The sequence below is a fragment of the Hypomesus transpacificus genome, chromosome 19 (assembly GCF_021917145.1).
Source record: "Hypomesus transpacificus isolate Combined female chromosome 19, fHypTra1, whole genome shotgun sequence".
In the NCBI taxonomy this organism is placed as follows: domain Eukaryota; kingdom Metazoa; phylum Chordata; class Actinopteri; order Osmeriformes; family Osmeridae; genus Hypomesus; species Hypomesus transpacificus.
Genome location: NC_061078.1, coordinates 10,401,185 through 10,421,474, shown reverse-complemented (window position 1 = coordinate 10,421,474; position 20,290 = coordinate 10,401,185). Strand labels below are relative to the sequence as shown.

General features: G+C 38.7%; 3 protein-coding genes across 6 annotated transcripts in view; all 3 read left to right on the top strand.

Annotated features, from left to right (window-relative positions):
• Positions 1-818: 818 nt before the first annotated feature.
• Positions 819-9,235, top strand: galr1b (galanin receptor 1b). The gene is made up of 3 exons (XM_047042441.1): positions 819-1,496; positions 2,579-2,644; positions 8,775-9,235. The coding sequence occupies exons 1-3, from the start codon at positions 831-833 to the stop codon at positions 9,090-9,092; spliced, it is 1,050 nt and encodes a 349-aa protein (XP_046898397.1). The 5' UTR covers positions 819-830; the 3' UTR covers positions 9,093-9,235.
• Positions 9,236-15,562: 6,327 nt separating this feature from the next.
• LOC124482300 (C2 calcium-dependent domain-containing protein 4C-like) lies at positions 15,563-17,229 on the top strand. Its single transcript, XM_047042831.1, has 2 exons — positions 15,563-15,675; positions 15,867-17,229. Exon 2 carries the CDS (start codon positions 15,889-15,891, stop codon positions 17,227-17,229), a length of 1,341 nt encoding a protein of 446 aa, XP_046898787.1. The 5' UTR covers positions 15,563-15,675; positions 15,867-15,888.
• A 487-nt stretch (positions 17,230-17,716) lies between these two features.
• Positions 17,717-20,290, top strand: part of vps13c (vacuolar protein sorting 13 homolog C) — a 50,416-nt gene continuing 47,842 nt past the window's right edge. For 3 of the 4 annotated variants that reach the window (XM_047042828.1, XM_047042830.1, XM_047042827.1), the window contains exons 1-3: positions 17,720-17,940; positions 19,368-19,411; positions 19,988-20,030. In XM_047042828.1, the coding sequence (XP_046898784.1) occupies positions 17,841-17,940; positions 19,368-19,411; positions 19,988-20,030 (187 nt within the window). In that variant the 5' untranslated portion in view covers positions 17,720-17,840. Of the gene's footprint in view, positions 17,941-19,367; positions 19,412-19,987; positions 20,031-20,290 lie in introns of all 4 variants that reach the window. The other variant, XM_047042829.1, reaches the window with a different exon arrangement.

Sequence of the window (20,290 nt, the reverse complement as noted above, 5' to 3'; positions counted from 1 at the left end):
GACAGAGACTTTGCATGTTAGGGGAGGGGGTGAACATTATATCAGGTGAAAAAACGGCCTGATATAATGTGTATCCCATCTGTAACTAATATAGTAGACAGGTGAACAAAGTGGTTGGTTGAAAAGCCATATTAAACTAAATTAAATTAAAACACAAATCACTTTAGAGGGCAGGGAGGGACGGGTTGCCAAAGACGGGGCATTTTTGTCAGACCACACTCTCAGAGAATGGACAGATGGAGGTAGCCTGGATTAAAGGAAAACATTGTTTATAAACCTCCATGTGATGTAGAGTCACAGTCGGCCTGTAGCTAAGGTGCATGGCAATATGGAACTTTGGAAAACACTGTCGATGAATCCACAATACTAAACAACGCAATAAACTATAAACATAAAATGAGTCCCTTGTTATTATGGAAAACCTTGTCGTGTCTTCCACGTCGCTGTTTGTTCCTTGAGTTGAATTCGAAGTGCTGCAGTTAAAGTCCGCTTCTTTGAGTGCACGCGCGCTTCCGCGGCCAGGGGATACAAGTCCTTCGATCACAACACCTGTCTCATTTTCAGCGCAATAGACAATGATTCACAATTCAAAATGATTACAGCACCAGGCTGAGATATGTTGCTCTGCTGGTATGTATAATATAACTTTCTCAGTTTAAATGAATTATAATAAAGTCATGCTTAGTGAGCTTTTCGGACAGCTCTCAAGCCTGACCGTGGTAGCCTGTGCCACTATTATCCGTGGGTTGGATCTGGGCACAGTCACCTCTTTCACCGGAGATAAGACCGCTGGTATTTTGTAACTTCTGTCCGAGCGCGAGTGTGGAACCATGCATTGGCCGACGAATGAAACGTTCATCTGGTCGGGAGCATTGGACACGAACCGGACGATAGATGCCAACGACAATCAAGGTGGCCCCGAGGTTGTCATTGTTCCAGTGGTTTTTGGGTGTATATTTTTCCTTGGAATTGTTGGCAACACGCTGGTCATGATTGTAATAGGAAAAATCAAGTCAAGGCGCTCGAGAAGTACTACAAATATTTTCATCCTGAATCTCAGCATTGCTGACCTTAGTTTCCTACTTTTTTGTGTCCCGTTTCAGGCAACTATTTACTCCCTACCAGAATGGATATTTGGAGCTTTTTTGTGTAAATCTGTGCACTATTTTGTGACGGTGAGCATGCTTGTTAGCATCTTCACGCTCGTGGCAATGTCAGTGGACAGATATATCGCCGTGGTGCTCTCCAAAAAGGCTCCTTGCATTCGCAACAAGAGAAATGCTTTGATAGGGGTTTGTGCCATTTGGTCGCTGTCATTCATCTTCGCAGTGCCAGTCGCTCAACACCAAATACTGACTAACCACCCGGATGCACCAAACAGTTCTTTTTGTTGGGAAATCTGGGTTTCCGGTGTTTCCAAACACACATACAAATTGACAATATTAGTAATAGGTTACCTATTACCTTTGGTGTTAATAATATGCTGCTATGCAAAGGTAAGACAACTTTTCACTGAGCATTTTGAATCTGAATCCAAGGCTGCCATTAGCTGTACATTATGCATATACCATCAGTTTGAAAGTGCCAAGTTCTGTACTTTTGATAATCACTATGCGATTTGTGTTGACTGTATTCAAACCAGTCTACCCCAACAATGGCATTGTAAATGCATGTGTATGTCCGGGTGGCTTTAGAAGGAAACGTTCATTACTTTTTGTTTTAACGAGTAAACATGCAAATTGGCAAATTGATATTGAGAGACAGATGGCTGAGCGGTTAGGGAGTCAGGCTATTAATCAGAAGGTTGCTGGTAAGGTTGCTGGTTTAATTCCAGGCCAGGCAAATGACGTTGTGTCCTTCGGTATATCGCTTTGGATTAGAGCGTCTGCCAAATGTAAATGATATATCCATACACTTAACACTTACATCAGCATAACTGTATTGATTTGAGTTATCCATATAAAAGCAGTTTTATTTGTATTTGTATGCCCGTTTCAGAAAATGCAGTCTCATTAATTGTGTGCCATATTCACAGCAGTACTCATTAGGGTCTGGCAGATATAGACAGTTCAATTCACTAATGGCATGGCTTTTCCATGCATTCTAAGACAAACATATTGTAATCAATGTCAAAATATTTATTGGCGTTTGTTTCAAAATGTAGACAGTGATACAATCAACATCTCTCTATTAGGAGATAATGTTATCTCACAGTACAAAATAGAAAATACAACCTATTTTGATGTTTGGTGAAATTGTATTGTGTTTACTCCTTGTTCAATTTCTTGGCCATGAATCTAAAATCTATCAGAAAATATGGGATTGTTAACCTGTAAAGTTGTGAAGCTAATATTTATGTACACCTATTATAATTGTGCTTTTGGACTTGTAGGCATAATATACTGAATAGCACTAGTGACATCAGCACTCAAACACAGACATTATCAGCATGTCATATTCTTGGGGTACTCCTATTGCATCTATAGTTGTCAGCATTTGCACTGGCATGTGCTGTGTAGTGATCTATTATTATAATAATATAAAAGATTGCCATGACAATAATGTGTGCTTCTTTTAGGTGTTGTTCCATCTGCATAACAAGATGAAGAATATGTCGAAGAAATCAGAAAGTTCAAAACGAAAGGTATGAGGTTATTTACAATTGTTAAAATTCACCTTGGAGGAAAGTATGCTGTTGAAATAAACTTCACTTAAAATGAGGTTTAAATTGACCTCATCCAGTTGCTGTAATCTTGATTTCTCTGAAACCACCTGTGGTCATAGTTTGTATTGCTGTTTTATTAGTAAAAAGAAATATGTTATCATTCAGTAGCTACAGTATTTGACTATTATTGATGGTGGGAACCCAATTGGCACTTTATTTATATGAGGACTTAATATTGCGTCATAGAAGCAATGATGTGCATTCGTTTGCTTGGATAATGACACTGTACTTTACAGACTGTTATGGTAGGATGAGGGTCCAAAGTTTCTTTCACAAATGCTGTCTGTAAAAGGGTTCAAAGTTACTTTTGCAAGTACTGTCTGTGTACAGTACAGTGTAAATGAAGAGATTATGGTACATCCAATTTAGCATTTGATGGAGAATCAGAATGATCAATGAAAAACAAACCATTTGGCTAGACATACAGTAGTATTATTATAAGCATATGAAAATATACTTCAGAATTGTGCCATTTAATGGAAACATTACCCCTGATGGCTGTAGTGATAGTTCACCAAATCTACATGGAATATAGTCCAAACCTGCTATGCTACATGTTTATGATATTTATATCAACATAATACATCTTGTGAGAATTTGGCCTTAATTGCAATATTTTTTCAGCAGCAACTCTTGTTCTTTATTACCACTGTTGTGTTCTCCCATCAGTCGAGCAGTGGTCTCCCCTAACTAAATGTCTTTTAATAGACCGACAGCACTGTTACTAATGGCTACAAAGTACCTTGTTTGCTGTTGAGGAGAAAAACATAGCAAGAACGGAGAAATAACGTTGTTTTTGTGAGAGTAAAACACAGATAACACGTTCCCGTTCTACCGGTGCGCAGACACGGGTAGCAAGGACAGCAATGAGGGCGATGAGACTAAATGAGTCCCAAATGTGGGGGGAGGACCTGCTTTCACATGTAGGATGGGATAGCACAGATCTGTATCTATGGCAACCCACCTTTGACCTTAAAACTGTTTATCTGCTGTCGTTTATGGTGAATTTCACACAAAGAAGGATAATGATTTTACATTTAGCAGACGCCCTTATCTAGAGCGACTTACAGTAAGTACAGGGACATTCTCCCCGAGGTAAGTAGGAATAAGTGCCTTGCCCAAGGACAAGTCATTTCGCATGGGCGGGAATCGAACCGGCAACCTTCTGATTAACAGCCCGATCCTCTAACCACTCAGTCATCTGTCTCCACATTTTATCTATAGATGGACTTGTGAGAAGCCAGTACAAACTATAGAAATATGAGAGCAGACATCTTACGTCACCACTTCACAGCGCCAGTGCAGAGGCACTTTCTACTTTGCTTTAGTGACACCTACTTCTGTTTATCAGCTGATTACTGGAATGAAGTGTATTGCTGGGAGGAAAAGCATGCAGTTAGATTGCCCCGTTATAGAGACATTGATCTGTAAATAATAAACAGAGTTTCTAGCAAACCCACCTAAATAAGACAATACCAAAGAGTTGTTGCTGAATATGAAAACCAATTGAACACTAGGCACTTCCTTGGTCATTACCTTGAATGACGCTGTTAACTCCTCAAGGTCAAAACCATAAAGGTGTAATTATTGACTATGGTGTTGCTATTAACTGGAAAATTATTCATTAAACCATGATTTTGCCTGCATATTTTCTGCAGATGTTTGCTAAAGTATCTATGTGAACTGTCAGTGACAGAAAAGAATATGCAGCAGAAAACACCAGCCAAGCAGCAGGTATTACGTAAATGAGAATGTGGCCAGCTCCATTACACTTATATTAGTAATTGAATTGACTGTCTTTCATTAATTTATTTAGTTGTATGGTTACTTAGGACATGCAAAACGTTTAAGTGTTCATTTTCCTTTCATTTGTAAATTAAAATGTTATTTTCCGTCTCCCACTTTGACAACATTCAAAAATCTGATTTGCCTAGTTGATTTAACGGGAACCTTTGCTCACTTGTACACCATAAATGTTCTGTCATTTTAATGCAAGTCATTGTTAAAGAAAAAGTAAGGCAGAGAGACAGAGTCTGTAAGGAGTTGATTCTAAAAGGGGAACATTTCAAAGTCAAAGAGATTAGACAAAGAGGTGAGGAAACTCTTCCACTGATGTGAAATTAAGCATAAAGACAACTTAATTGTTGAAATTGTACAAAAACTGTTTGCCCAAAGCAAGGGCAGGTTTTTCAGAGGAAATCACATGCATTTTAATGGACTAGGTGAAATATATTCAAATGGATATGGAAAAGGAAATGCACTCTAATTAATAGATAAAGTTTGTCAACTCCTTTAGCAATTCAGAGTCTGAATGGCTTTGTAATGTAAATGTTGCTAGCTGGCATTTTTAGATTGCACTTTAAAACACTTGATGAAGCCCTTTGTCCTGTCTTAGCAATTGATTCCTGTCAAATAGCGAGGTGAAATCCTATATTATGGTAATAGGCACACAACCGTAAGATTGAAAAAAAAAATGTAGTTACGGTAGTAACAGGCCAGTAAACCATTTGCCATCCTCATGATAATTATTTTAATTACTATACTTATCATCTTGAGTTGTCGTCGTAAGCAAGGTGGTAACTCAACTGGCATAGTCAGTCTGAATGACAATATGAAAACGTTCACACTTAGTACTGCCTATGTCTTATCTAAAATAATCGTTGATCATATATTGTCGCAGAGTTAGGCTATTTGTTCTTTTAGTTTTGAAAGTAAGGCTATTTTCTAGGCCTACAATGTGGCGATAACCTATAGATTACTCCAATTATTTCCAATTATACTACATTTTGTGTCTTTCACTTCACTTATGCTGGACGTGATGCATTATTAATGAGGTGCAAAGGTCAGTGCTATCATGGAAGAGTGTGTATAAATGTCACATAATGATGTACTATTGTTTTTAATTATGTTGACTTAGTGTAACTTTTATATTGTCTACCTTCAGTATTAAAAGGGGTTATCTCTCCTTTATACTTTCAGTCCTGTCTACCAGCAATTCAAATGGCACAATACAGAGTTTGAACCTGCTCCTTACTGAGGCTTTAAGAGGAAGGGGGAGCCCCTCTGTTCTGAGAACCATGGAACAGACACACACACCAGTACTGTCCAATGTTTGGATTGGCCTTAGCTAAGAATAGGAATTAACCACAGAGGCATTCCTTCTGTTCTTCTTCCAGTCATGCACCCGTGAGGACGTGATGCAGTAACTGTGCTGGTTTGAGTAGCATCTCATTTAGAGTCAATAGTCATTATTGTTCATCATTGTGGCTGGACGTGGAGCTGATGGTCACAAAGGTAATCAAAAATCGTGACCAATTCAACAGATAAAAAGGATTGTTCTTTCAAAAAGAACTGAGGACTGAACTGTTGTCATTTCAAATGTCAGAAACATGCAGTACAAGTTAATAGTGTAAGTCAAAACATCTGGTGCCTTAGATAAAGCACTTACTAATGACACTCATTTAACTCCTCCACCTCATCGAGCAGTTCAAGCACCAGTGATAATCCTACCATCATTTTACCATCTGCCCTCAGGAAATACTTTCCACATATGCTGGGGTATATTCAGTGTCTTCGCATTTCAGCGTCTCCAGAGAGGAAATCTAGGAAGAGGGAAAGTGTAAATGGGCACCTTGTATAAGATCATGGTATTCAATGTTGGTATAATCTCATCAGACACGCAAGAGTGGACCCCTTCTCTAAACAGTTAGTAGGCCTAGATTTCTCTTGTAAGAGCTATAGTGTCATGGTTTATTTCATGACATAACATTGGCAGACATGACAGAAAATGTGTGTATGTCTGTGTGTGTGTGTCTTTGTACAATATGATTCACAAGCGGATCTGTTTATACATAGTTGTAGCTAATGATGTGTGTGAGCACCTAACACACAAACATCAGGGTGTCAAGGAGAAGGCTTTCTGTCACAACACAAAGTAGCTGTCATGTTTATTACTACCATGGTTACATGCTGCTTTAATTTTTCCTCTCTCAATGATATATGAGTGTAAACATAACTTCACCAGAGCATAAGGACAGACTTTTACATTGAAAACACTGTACTGTTATTGGATCTATTGATGATCAGAATTTTTTTCGGATTTTTTTAGTCACCTTACATTTTTATAATTTTATAATTTGGATAAGAGCTGGATAAGAGCGTCTGCTGAATGACTAAATGTAAATAATTTACAACACGATTACTTTCATGCTGATTATATACCAGTCATGGGGTGTAAAGGCACAGGCAAAACTGTGCTTTAAAAAAATATCTTCCTCATCTTTAAAAGTCCTTAATATAAGATTATCTTAAAATACTGTTGTATTTGTATGTGGTGAAAAATAGGCTCGCCAACTGGATGTTGTTAGGAGAAAAAGATGAGAGGGCTCCATCACGTTGCAAACATTGTTCAACACGCCACCCCTTCCTGCAGCACAATTAGGACAGAACAAGGATATTTGTTCCCTTTACATAGACCCAACAGAGTGCTTGGTGCATTGTGCCAGGAGGAGGAAATTACAATAATTACAACAGTTAGTCTGAGGGAAAGGTAATTACACAGATGAATCTTTTGTGTGTGTGTAAAGTACTGAATGTAGTTTGTGTGTACAGTATAGTGTGTATGCAAGTGCAACTGCCTCACCTTGTCCAGACTAGATTAGCTTGTTTAGAGCTGAGAGGGTGAAAGTGACTGGCACTGTGTTTATGGAAGTCTCCATTAGTTGTTGGTACTTATTGGTCCTGGTACTGGAAGAGTGTTTTGGAGTTGAATGTGTGAACTGAGTATGAAGGAAACCAATAGAGCTGGTGTTGTTTAGACAATCACTAGCAAATACATCTGTCAAATCCATACAGTCAAACATTATCTCAATTTCACAGTCAATTTCTAATAGTGCATTGGCCCAGACTGTTTATCCATTAATAATATTATGAAAAACTTGGTTTACAGCAAAATGTCTGTCCTGTTCAATGGGAGGACCCTGATTAATAGGCCACAATTTGTGGTTATCAATGCAATTTTACATTATTTAGAATTTTACCCAAAGATAAATAGTAGTTATTGAAGTAATATTCAATCAATCAATGAGATCTCTCTAATCTCTGTACTGTGCAATGCAGATCATATTGTTGCATCATTAATCTTGCCTGTATGAATTCCTATGAAACCTTTACATCAGCTGCTAACATCACACTTGAGTCATCAAGTATTTAGAACAATTGTCACAAAAGCCATAATACTGTATCACACAATATAAAAATGCATCTCTTCCATTTTTTTTTATTGTAGACTGGATTAAGAATTTGAGGACATTTCAATTTAGATAAAGAATGTAATACGAACTAATTGCTCAATGAAAAAAATTAAAACAATATCACATCTGAGTGAGATGATACTGGAACAATGTTCATGCTGATATTAATGCCTGATATTGGGCATATATGACATTTGCATTTTTGAAAGACTTAACCTCTCAGCATTCCTCATCACTGTTATGTTAGGAAATCATTCTACACACTTAAATTTCTTCAATTGACTTCTTTCAGAGTGTTCATTTTTTTATTGAAGCCGTCACATTTAAGGGGTTTATGTAAATCTAGGATTGTCCATTCTTAATGGTAACCCTTTTTTCCACTTAAGCCTTTATTGGCACACATACTCTAAGTAAGGAATGTTTCAATACCTAGTTGTGAAGTGAGCCATCAATTCCTTTTACAACAGAGCACCATCCATTGTCCCCCAGTTACTTACGTCAAGCATCACCTAGCGCAGTCAACAAGACCCAATGTCCAAGAGACTTATTTGTAACTAAATTATGACAAATATTACAGATTACATAGCCATTTCTTTTGTTGTTTCAATTAATTCATGCATTTTCTGCATGTGTTATTCTAAATAAATAAGTACATGGAATAAACTGTAAAACCACATAGTACAGTCACAACCTGGCTTTCCTCCTTATCATTTTACCACTGACATGAGGTGCATGTAGTTAATAACATGCTGTACTTCCCTTCCCTAACTTCATCTTTCTCCTACCCTGTCCTCCAGACTGCTCAGACGGTCCTGCTTGTGGTGACAGCCTTTTTGATTTGTTGGATGCCTCACCATATAATTGCTATGTGGGTGGAGTTTGGCATGTTCCCCTTGAACGATGCCTCATTCGCCTTCCGCATCATCTCTCACTGCCTGGCTTACGGAAACTCCTGTGTTAACCCTATCCTCTACGCCTTCCTGTCTGAGAACTTCCGGAAGGCCTGTCGCCAAGTCTTCACCTGCCATTTTCTCTACCCCCCTCCCCCTGTGGAGAAGGTGGTACGCATTCGCATGGATAACTTCTCTACCACCCACTCCATCATCAACATGTGAGCAGGTGTAGACAAAGTCGAATATTTGAAATTGTGATCTTTAAATCAAGTATTGTGTCAGTATTATGGCATATACATTTGGATAAATAATACACAATATGATATATTTGTATAGATAATTCCAGACACTGAATATCTGTCAGTAGCAAATGTATAGACACAGATTTATTAAAGTAATATGTTTACTTATACATTGGACTGTTTTACCATGTGTATACATTCATTATGTACTATGGATTTATCGATTGCTTTGTCCAGCCATTTATATGTCTTTTAGATTGTGTCCATTTCTGTGATAAAACTTTGCTGAAATTTTAAAGGTTGAAACCTTGTTTCTGTTATCCTGTTGTCAACACTTTGCTCGTAGAAGTCTTCCGCATGATTTATTTTCTTCTTGAGCCCATGGACAAAACAAGACATGGAGTTGCACCACTGACATTGCCCTCCTCCCTGTGCATCTTTCTGGCTCCAAGAAGAGCGAGATTATACAAACTTCAAAAGACTGACAAAGCGATCATTTTGTTTTTTATGTAAACCGGGTTCACTGCTTTGTCTGGGCGCATCCTCACTGGAAACAAACTTGTCGCTGCCTAGCAGTAGCATATTTCTAGATTTTCGATACGGTCTTCTCCAGCCCCCTGGTAATCCTTTACATACACCTTGTTTCTGTCATAATTGGCTTGAAATTGTCGTAATGACTTTCTCTCTTAATGACTGTTTTCATGTTGACATTTCAAAATATGATCAAATAATGTACAGTATACAGTGTATGTGTATATATCAAGGCTTAAATTCTTGTGAATCTTGTAATGTTCTGATTCTAATGTGACAAGCCAAGACTTTCCTATGAGAATCACTTGATGTTTACATTTTGCCACTGCTTATTGTTGTGCTTTGTTGAACTAAACTGTTTGTCAATGTTTACTGCTTATTTATTTCACGTTTATAGAACTTGCTTGTGCAGAAGATTGCTGTTTGGTCTGTTTTATTCAATCTGTGCCACTCACATATCCGTGTGTTTGAAATATGGCCAGAATTTGGGGGGTAGATTTGAGGTTGCCTTTACAGACAAATGGTGCCCGAAAGGCAAAGGGACATTGGCAAAGTTTAAAATATATATTTGGTGTGTTGGATTGACTTAATTCATGTAAGCAATAGTAAGTAGGAAATATTCCTCTGTTCCTTTTTTAATATTCACTAAAAACTTGTGGTTGTGGACCACCAATCATGAACTACAATTTGAAAACAATATTTAAAAATGTTACTTATGTTTTTTACTGTAAGACTGTGTATAATGTGGACTTTAATAGAGGATATTTTATAAAAACTGTTTGTAAAAACCCCAAAAGAGACTAGCTCAATACATTGTTCTGTCAACTGCAGACGTATTTGAGTATCAAAACTACAGTTGGTGCAAAGCCTTGGCCTTCAAAAAACGGAGGTTCAACCAAGTATCCTTTGTTGGCCTAACAATAAGAATACATTTTAACATTCAATGTTAATATTCATATAGCATTCAAGTTGGCCTGGTTTCCTTAGAAGCAGCCCTGCAGGATAATTGAATGATTTTCGTTGCGTTGCAGCACCAACTATGACCCTTATAGCTTTTTTGTTGTTGTTGGAAGCTCTTTGGTGTAAATGCCTTTCAGAACTTCAGAAACACTTTTCTTCACTGGAAATGAAAAATGATATTGGAAAACTGAGTTGACGTCTCAAGAGAAACTACATGATAGTGACAGTTTTTTAGATATTCATCTGCTTTTAGTTCAAGTGGAGTGTTTGAGTCAATTAAAAATGTTTTGTTTTGTCTAACTCAGGTGTGTCACTTGTTGGTTGTTTCATCAGCTATTGAAAAATAATATTATAATAATTTAGCAGATGCTTTTATCCAAAGTGATGTAGAGTACAGAGGGGTATTTTAACCTATGGCCACTTGATCTGCAGCCAAGTGCTCTAACCACTGAGCTACACCCTTACAAATGTTTAATTTCAGTTTGATGTTGGTTTCAGATGTGACTGTGATATTTGGTGCATTTCTCGTTACAATACAATGTATATCTTGTCAGCTGGTAGGTTTCTTTGAATTTAGTTTATGATTGAATCGGCTTGATTATGCATTAGGCAGCTATTCATAACAAGACAAATTGACTGATGAGTCATGCTTTTACCTTGAGCCTAAAAATATAATCTGTCTTTCAAAAGAAGAATAAATGTTTATTGATCTTGCAAGTAACACCCACACGTCTGCAAGCAGCCACAACACCAAAACACACACACATTAAACTGTACCCTGATCAAGCTTAGGTCCCCTTTAGCTTTTCTCCCATCCTTTTCTCCCTCTGAGGGAAGCTAGTAGCAGTGGTCAGCCATGTGCTGTGTGATTGGTCATTCCAATCAAATCAAAATGTATTTGTATAGCCCATTTTTACACGCAAGCATGTCACAGAGGGCTTCACATACGCCCATGGAACTGTCCCTCAACCAACCTAAAACAAGCGAAGATGGTCCATGCAGAGAACGCGAGACCTAGCGCGACTAGCAAATCGTCATCACGCGTCAGGCACACCCTTCTGATAGGGTGGGGTACATAGCAGGGATTCCAGGTCCAGTATCGGTAACAAAACTACCCAGTCCTCCTGCCTGAACCCTCAAGGAAGACAAGGAAAAACTCCCAGAAAAACTCACTGGAGGAGAAAAAATGGAAGAAACCTTGGGAGGAGCAATTCAGTGAGGGATCCCCTCCTCCAGAGACGCCAATCACCCAGATGTTGTCCATGTGTGATTACCAATTCAATTCAACTTTATTTTACCATGTATACAGATACTAGGAATTTGATTTGGTATTCTCCATGCAGGCTATAGTATCACAAATATAACAACAAGACAAACAGAAAAACAATACAAGGACAGATAGTACCAGAACAAGCAAAATAATTAATAAGAATGGAGGAAGTGCAACAATAGTAATACCCTGCCCTGTAAATATGTTTGCTTAATATGTCAGTCCTTATCATTCGTTATTGGTTTCTTTGTGAGTTTTCCTGCCATGCTCCCATTTTCAAGTAAAGTCTTTGTTTTGCCGGATCCTGCCTGCTTGTCTCGTTGCTCTTGGGTCCATCCCCTAGCACTCATCCGTGACACCGCCTGACCACCAAGCGGGAATCGATTGGACCTTGGAACCCAGGACCTTCTTACTGTGATGCTAGAGTGCACCGTGCCACCGTACTACACCACAAGTAATGCACCTGCAGTGATGTTGCCATAGAGTTCAACATGATGCCCTTATCAAGTAAAAACAGCTGTTGGGGGCTATCCCTATCTGAGCCCACTAACAAAACTGATGGTCTCTCCTGTGTCTCATGAACTTCTCCACAGAATGTCTTGAGATATAATTGGGTTCTCATTTTTCACTTTTGAATTATATGTTGCTTGTTCCATTCCCATACATCTTTGTGGTGCAGAAGTGCAGATTCCAGAAACTACACAGATGAGTATCAGGGCAGTTGTGTTTTAAGTATAGAATTCACACCACTGCTGCTTCATTATTTTAACTGGTCTCTGTGGATCTGGCTGGAAATGGTTTCATTTACTGTGCGTACTATACCCCTAAATTATCTTACAAGCTACAATACAGTAGTATCTTACCAAGGACCAGCTTTTTAGCACCTTAGTGTGATGTGTTTATATAAGTGTCATGAATAGGGGGCATCCAATTATTAGGTAATTTCTCATAATCTTAAGACTCCCACACCTGTGCCACACTTGTTTCTTACTTATAGCCATTTCATTTTCACTTATAAGTGGTGTTGGAGTAACACTTGAGACTCTTAGCTGGGTAACAAGGCTGATTCTATGATTCTGCATCTGCTTGAGCTGCTTGGCTCTAATGGCTTTGCTTGTTTACCAGGCTACTTATGTAATTTTAAAAGCTAGTTGTATCCCCTCAGAGATTCAGGGACACAGATGGCCTAAACAAAGCTATGTAATGATGGCCAGTCTTGAGTAATAAGAGGATGCAAACATAGAGCTCAGAATTAAATGCTTCAATTTGACAGTTTTTTATAATACAAAAATATATAATAAAAAATCGAAAACATATCTAGAGGGTTGCACTGAATTTTAGGCCAGATATGTTGACAGGATGAAATCTGTCAATCAGAGGCCGGAAAGAGTTGCACGACGATGAAAAAGGGTTGACGTTTTTTAGACAAGCTCGGATCATGTGACTTCCCCATGATAGAGTGGTCAGCATGAGTGAGGCAACAGGTCTCACAAACGTACTTATATACAATGGATGGACAAGTTCAAATATAGTGTGCACAGAACGTTTCCTTACATGGTCAAGCATAGTCAACACATGGATAAAGCAGAACAGGCAAACAGGTGATAACGTTGTAACTAATAAGTTAGTTTCTGCATATTTCCTGATTCCTGTCTCCGGAGAGTCTGACCATAGTGCATAGCAGGTTCTATATGCTGACTGTAAGGGGCCTCACTGTATGGCCTCTTGACCTCAGCAAGAGTCTCTTATGTACAGAAACTGTTGTGTCTGCATCTATACTGCAAGAGAGGGTTAGCCAAACAACAAAAAAAAGCATTACTGCCGTAATGTTAATTTTAAGATTAATTCTGAGAATTTGGAGGCAGATTTCTCAAGCTATTTATACCAATATAAGACTGCTCACATATATTGTTTTTCTGTTTAAAGTTTTACTAAACAGTCACTGCACATTCTATTTGCACAGTACATTGTATAGTTTGTGAATGTTTTTAAATTGTCCACCCTCAGAAAATTACTGTAGATTAATTTTCCACCATCTGCTATCTGGTTTCAAAGTGCTTTGTCTTTTTAGACATGCATGGGATTATACACAAGAATTAAGTTGGTATTTATCAGATAACACATTCATTGAAAGTAGGTGTCGGAATTATCCAATCTTTACATTTCAAATGTGACCTAAAACGTAGGACTGTATCTGTTCAATGGTGTTGTTTATGCCAAACGCTAATGCTTCGATATGTCTGTTTTATTTCTATTTACAGTTACTGCCGGTGTACTGTATTATCCAATGCCACCAGAGCTTGGCAGAATTACAGTTAAACATTTCCAGAACTTCTTGTGTCTTAAAATGGGTGGCATAAAGTCCTTAACAAGTACGCCTTACCTTCCATGCAACCGGTGACAGAAATCTTCTTCTGCTGGTGTTCATCTCTCCCATATGCATTGTCAACATCAAATGTTGAGTTTTCAAATACCGCACTAGTGTTGCCTAACAGTCCGGTGTTTTAGGCCAATTATACAATTGCACACAGTGGAAGATGTACAGTGGACAGCAAACTATCAGCAGATTATCAGTCTAGCTAGCCCATTTTCAAGGCAGCACAATCCGTTTAAGATTATCCAAAGTGCAATGAATGTCCCAATAGCTTAAGACCATAGTTAGATATAAAATCAAGAAGAAACATTGAAAATGTGATATTAAATCCAGTCCTTGCAGCATGTCCACTGTGAATTGGAGACCCATCATTACCAAAGTAGTACTTGTAATGTATGAAAACATATAGCAAAGTGAATGATACCAAGCCCCAAAGTTCCGAATGGCAATATTTGACATCATGACTTTTAATCAGAATCACACAGGCTGTAATCACGAGTGTTACTTTGTTACTCTCTTTGTTGGTAATTACTGTTTTGGTTGTTACCCAAATAACATAGGCCTAATTATTAGCTCACATCCTAGAGAGCTACAAATTAAGACTATTGTTCATGGCCAGATAACACCATTTGGGAAATCCTCAGTGGTATAACTTGTTTCTTAATACATTTTCCTAGTGCAATATGCAATAAAGCCCCAAAATAAGTTGGTAAATAGAAATATTTTAATATGCCCCCCTCTGTAACCCAGGTTCCCTCTCTCTCTCACACTCTCTTTCTCTCCAACTAATGAAGTTGGTTTGCTATTACCTAAATTCTTCTTCTACGTCTATAAACCATAAAAGTGGACACAGAATAATACAATAAATTAGTGCAGTAAATTTAAAGCTGTAGATAGAAGACACACTGATGGGAATGCCGTATCCCTCAAGAAAAGTCCAACTCCTCACGGTCCCATGGTAAATATTTATTAATAAATGTCTAAAATGCAATTACATTACCAATTAAAAGGGTGGAAGTAGCCCACACATATTTGTCAAATATTTAAACAGTTAAGAGACTGACTAAACAATGAAAGATTTTCAAAATACTTTTCAAAAATATATTTAATTACAATTTAATGATGTGCTATTTCATGGGGGTTACTCCAGGGTGCACTGTTGTGATGTTTTACGCACATGTGAACAGACCAGGAAACAGACTGCTTACCTTCAGTCCGAGGAGGAGGATCTCCATCAGAAGTGGGTGTGTGCACTGACCACCACTCTCTGGGTATAGCACTATTTAAACAGCCTGTCTGTATTAAGCATCTCACAGACAGAAGGGATTGCATGACTGAAAGGCACCGCCTCTGAGACTGATAAAGCAGCTGCTAATGCCAAAGCAACCCATCTCTGACCATTTTCCTGATCTTCCTTTCATATCTAAGGTAATTTACATGCTACGTAACTTTTAAAAATGCTTTTGAACTTCTAAATATTGTTTTCTACTTGTGCATCCCTTAAACATGACAAACATACATGTACAAATCTCAGAGTTCACATAGATCTGACTGAGATACAGTATCTGTCTGATGTAAATGCTCTCATATCTGACACAATTATCTTCTTCTATTGACAGAGGAGTAGCTGATTCTGAGCCCATGTGGGTGTTGGAGCAGATCCGTGTGTCAGTGGAGAAGAACAGCCTTGCATTTCCTGCAACAGAATACAGCTTCAGACTTGCAGACATGTTTGGTGAGAAAACTGACCCAGAGAAGAGGAAAAAGATCTCATTATGTCCTAATATCATCACTCCGAACACCATTCCTGAGTTCTGCATCCCGCCTAAGATTACATCTCAACAAGAGCAGAAGACAGTGGATTGGAGTAAGCATGTTCCTGTAGTGAAAGGTTCTTCTCCTGAGACTGATGGCCTTGAGCAGGAGGCACCAGCAAGAGAAATGATGAACACTCACATAATTCAAGTGGAAAATGTGGATGAGGCATCTTATGATGGCTTCAGTGATGAGGACAGCACCAACGTAGACCCCCAGAGTCAAGCCGCACTTTCTCTTCCTCACCTTGCCAAAGCTCAGACCTCCTATGGCTTCTGCACCTTACTGGAAAGCCCTCACACCAGAAGAAAGGAGTCCCTGTTCCACAGTGACCCCAACTCATGCGGAATCCCATTAGTAGCAGCCCGAGGTAGATCAAGCACTTACTCAAGATCCGCCCACACTGCCTCATACAATCTCAACAAAATTACCTCCAGACTTTCCCCCCGAGTGGTAGCATTGCACAGGCAGAGCACTTTGGACAGTGACACCACCTCCTCTACTGACTCATCCCCCTTCAGTTCCCCTCTACTGGCAAGACCTCTGGCCAAATCCTGCCTCCTCAAGGCCCTGAGTCATGAGAGGCTGCTGTCTAGGGCAGCAAAAAAAGCTGTACTCTCCAGGAACAATTCTCTTTCCACAGATGAGTGTAGCTCCACAGACAATAGCCCCAATATTGTCAGGAGGGCTTCAGAGGGCTTGGTGGAGACCTTGCCCAATACCTTCAGCTTGGCCCCTCCCGCCATCTTCCCCATGGACTTGGTGATGTACAGAGAGAGAGTGCTGAAAGAGTGTCTGATTACAGTGGGTAGGGAAGGTACCTTACGACTCTCGGCTGAGTACTGTTCAGACAACCAGAGACTTAGAGTGAGGCTTATCAGTGCAGAGGGACTGTATAGTATGTCTGTGGACCCTAAGAGCATCAACTGTAATATTAGTGTATGTCTTTTGCCAGGAAAGGTCCAGAAGCAAAGAAGCACAGTCATCAAGAAAAGTCGTAATCCCATCTTTAACGAGGACTTCTTCTTTGATGGCATTTGTGCAGGAGAAATCAGCATTAGGTCTCTGCGATTTAAAGTGGTGAATAAGATGTCGACAATGAAAAGAGACTATATTTTGGGGGACTGTGAGATTTTGCTTAATAGTGTATTGAGCAAGTCTATTTGAAAGAATGTATTCCAACATACTTTTTGTCACTCAAATTATATTAAAACATGTTAAACCAAGTGTTTTCCTTGTAAGAAATATGGCCGTTATATTAAGACATGCAATACACCTTTAGGGCAAGGGCTTTTGATGCATGATCAGTCTGCTCCTGAAATGCATAATACAATATCTAGAAGCTATCTTAACTGTCCATGGCATGCACAATCAAGTGAGCAAATTTTTGTAAATGGTGGGCATCATTAAGGACTTAAATTATGAGGATAAAAGGACAACTCTACTTCAAGCAAAACATTATAAGAATAAATATCTCAGTCTTTTAAAAACGGTTATATAATATTTAAGGTAAAATAATGTTCTTACATACCTAAAACAAATTAATAATTCTCCGTGACCACGCATGCTAAGAGTTAGATTTACAAAAAAGGTTTGCTTTTGCGCAAGTGTACAACCACAGACATAACTAGCAGAGCTCATTGGTAGTCGATTATCGAGCGAATCGTTTTCAATTTCAGAGCTGTCATCTATCCACTGCTAATCGAGATCACGAGTCTTGGTAACGTAGTAGCCTTCATAGGTAGTGCATACTTACATGGTGTTCCGCGAAAGCAACAATGGTTTTTGAATCTCTGGTCAGTGACTTACTGAACAAGTTTATCGGAGACTATGTGGAAAACCTGGACAAGTCTCAGCTCAAGATAGGCATTTGGGGAGGTAAGCCTTCTTAGGAGATTGTACACGTACAGCTAGCATTTCTAGCTAGCCAGTGTAAATATTATCATCTAGTTATAGCAAGTCAGCCCTGTGCCTAATCATGTTCACATTAACATTGTCTTTATGGTTTATTGTGATGTATAAGGTGACTGTAAATTTAAGCATATAACTAAATTATGTTGTTGTGTCACGAATGAGAGAGGCGGTGCACGGTGCATGGTCTCCTATGGCACTGCAGCCAGTGTAAACATTGGCCCGTTTGCCCAATCATTCTGGTCATATAACCTATTTGATATTATTTTGTTCCCTATTATTTAATTATGTAATATCTAACTTGTCTGACCAGACTGCCAGGTCATGGTATGCATGCATGTCACTCAATAAAACTGAGAAGAGTTAATGCCATTCTCCTTGCCCTGGTGTCACCATAGCCACCCATGCTCATGGATGTATATCCCCTCCTTTTGTTTGGCTTATTTAATAGACTCAGGCACTATGTGAGTTTGGGAGTGAGGAAAAAGTGTCCAGGCTTTTGAAAGGGTTTGCTATGTTTACTATAGGAGGAAGCACACATGAACTTTTACTTTGCTTGGCGCTACAACTGCCACACCTATTTTGACACACATTAAGAGCTCCAGTTACTTTCTCTTTGTAAACTTAATCACATTCTCAAGGGCATGTCATTGTTCTGCAACACAAAGATTCAGTGAAGCTCTAAGTGTCACATGAACAGACATCTTCTACATAACATAAAACAGATATTTTTAGGTAGATAAACCAGATTATAAACCTGTTCGTCATGGGGATCCCATTTAGGCAAGAATGTCAGCTGCTTCCGGCAGAGCTTCTTGACTTGGATATCTTAGGCTAGCTATGTTGTCATAGTAAACATACATAGGTTTTGTTTCTAGATTATGTTTCAGGTTAGCAATCATGTTGTGGTTACCCACGAAGCCTTACAAGCAGCACTGTATTTTTATACAAAAGATTCTAACTTGTTAAATTCCCAAAGCGCAATACGAGGGGTCACAGTAATTGCTGCTTGAGACCATAAGCAAAACAACTGTTTTCATTTTGTTGAGTAACAACATAGAAAATGTTTTTAATAAAACTTGAAAGGTTTTGCACTTTGAAAAGACCAATAAAAAAATAAAAGTAAATATTCTGATCCTCACTAGATTGACACACTTTAGATCAGGAAGTGAATCACTGCATTTTTCCTTGTTCAGGGTAGTACTGGTTCCACTATGCTCTCTAACAAGCAAGTGAGAATGACCTTTGCAGAAATGGAAGAAACCGGAGACCAGACTTGACACTTTGTTGCTAATTTCTTATTTTGCCATGCAGAATAACAACAAAGAGCTACTTCCTACTGGACATCAATTGCCTATAAAATACAAACCACTAATCCTATTTTCTTTGCTTAGGAAATGTTGTTCTTGAAAATCTGAAAGTAAAGGAAAATGCTTTGGTAAGTATTGATATTGTAGCATCAGTTGTTGCTCAAAGCTAATCAAGTGCAGAGAACAGAATGGTAACCCACTTCAACAGTTAGCCTATAGGTCCCTCACTGTTAAAGCCCAATGTTAGGAGGTGTCACAATAAGACAAGGTCATGTATGCTCTGGCAATATTCAATACAAAACACACAATTAAAAAGAACATTGTAGCCAAGAGCATATGAAAGATAGACTCAATTAACTCTCAGCTCAGACACCAAAGTGTACAATCTGGTGTTGGCCACCAGTGATTCAGGAAGTTTACTGTGAGGATGTCTTCAGCTTGCTGTGGTCATGGCTGTTAAACCCAAGCTAGTGCTGAAGACCGGTGTTAAGTCAGAGGACGTGTTATTAAACACAAACTGTCCATGGAACAGGGCTCCCATCTCATGCACCAAAATGACAATTTCAGATAGACTGTGATGGCTAACAAGACTTAAGTTACTGTACTTTTTTTGAAATGTCCCATCAGATATTAAAAACACACTAAGCTGTGTGCTAAATCAAACGTGACTGTGGTTTAACTCCATGGTGTTCTTTCTGTTACAGAGTGAGTTTGATGTTCCATTCAAAGTGAAGGCAGGGCAGGTTGGTGAGTATCTGTGCAATGCTCTAACATCTCCATTGAAAATTGACAAAATAAATGCTAATACCTTATTAAATACCCGGGATGGATACAGCTCAGTGTCAAAGACTCAAGCGGTTGTAGGTTTGAATCCCTGGGGCCCTGTATATCGCTTAAGAAGAAAGCATCTGCTCAGCGAATGCATTATTATAATTATTACTATAAAAACCTGAGCCTAGTATCAGCATACTGAAAATCATGAATGATTGCTACATTAGTCCTTGTGA

Excerpts from the sequence above, each read along its gene's own strand:
- galr1b (XM_047042441.1), top strand. The coding sequence starts at position 831 with ATGCATTGGCCGACGAATGAAACGTTCATCTGGTCGGGAGCATTGGAC. Across the intron at positions 1,497-2,578 it reads TAATATGCTGCTATGCAAAG|GTGTTGTTCCATCTGCATAA; the intron begins GTAAGACAACTT and ends TGCTTCTTTTAG. Across the intron at positions 2,645-8,774 it reads CAGAAAGTTCAAAACGAAAG|ACTGCTCAGACGGTCCTGCT; the intron begins GTATGAGGTTAT and ends CCTGTCCTCCAG.
- LOC124482300 (XM_047042831.1), top strand. The coding sequence starts at position 15,889 with ATGTGGGTGTTGGAGCAGATCCGTGTGTCAGTGGAGAAGAACAGCCTT.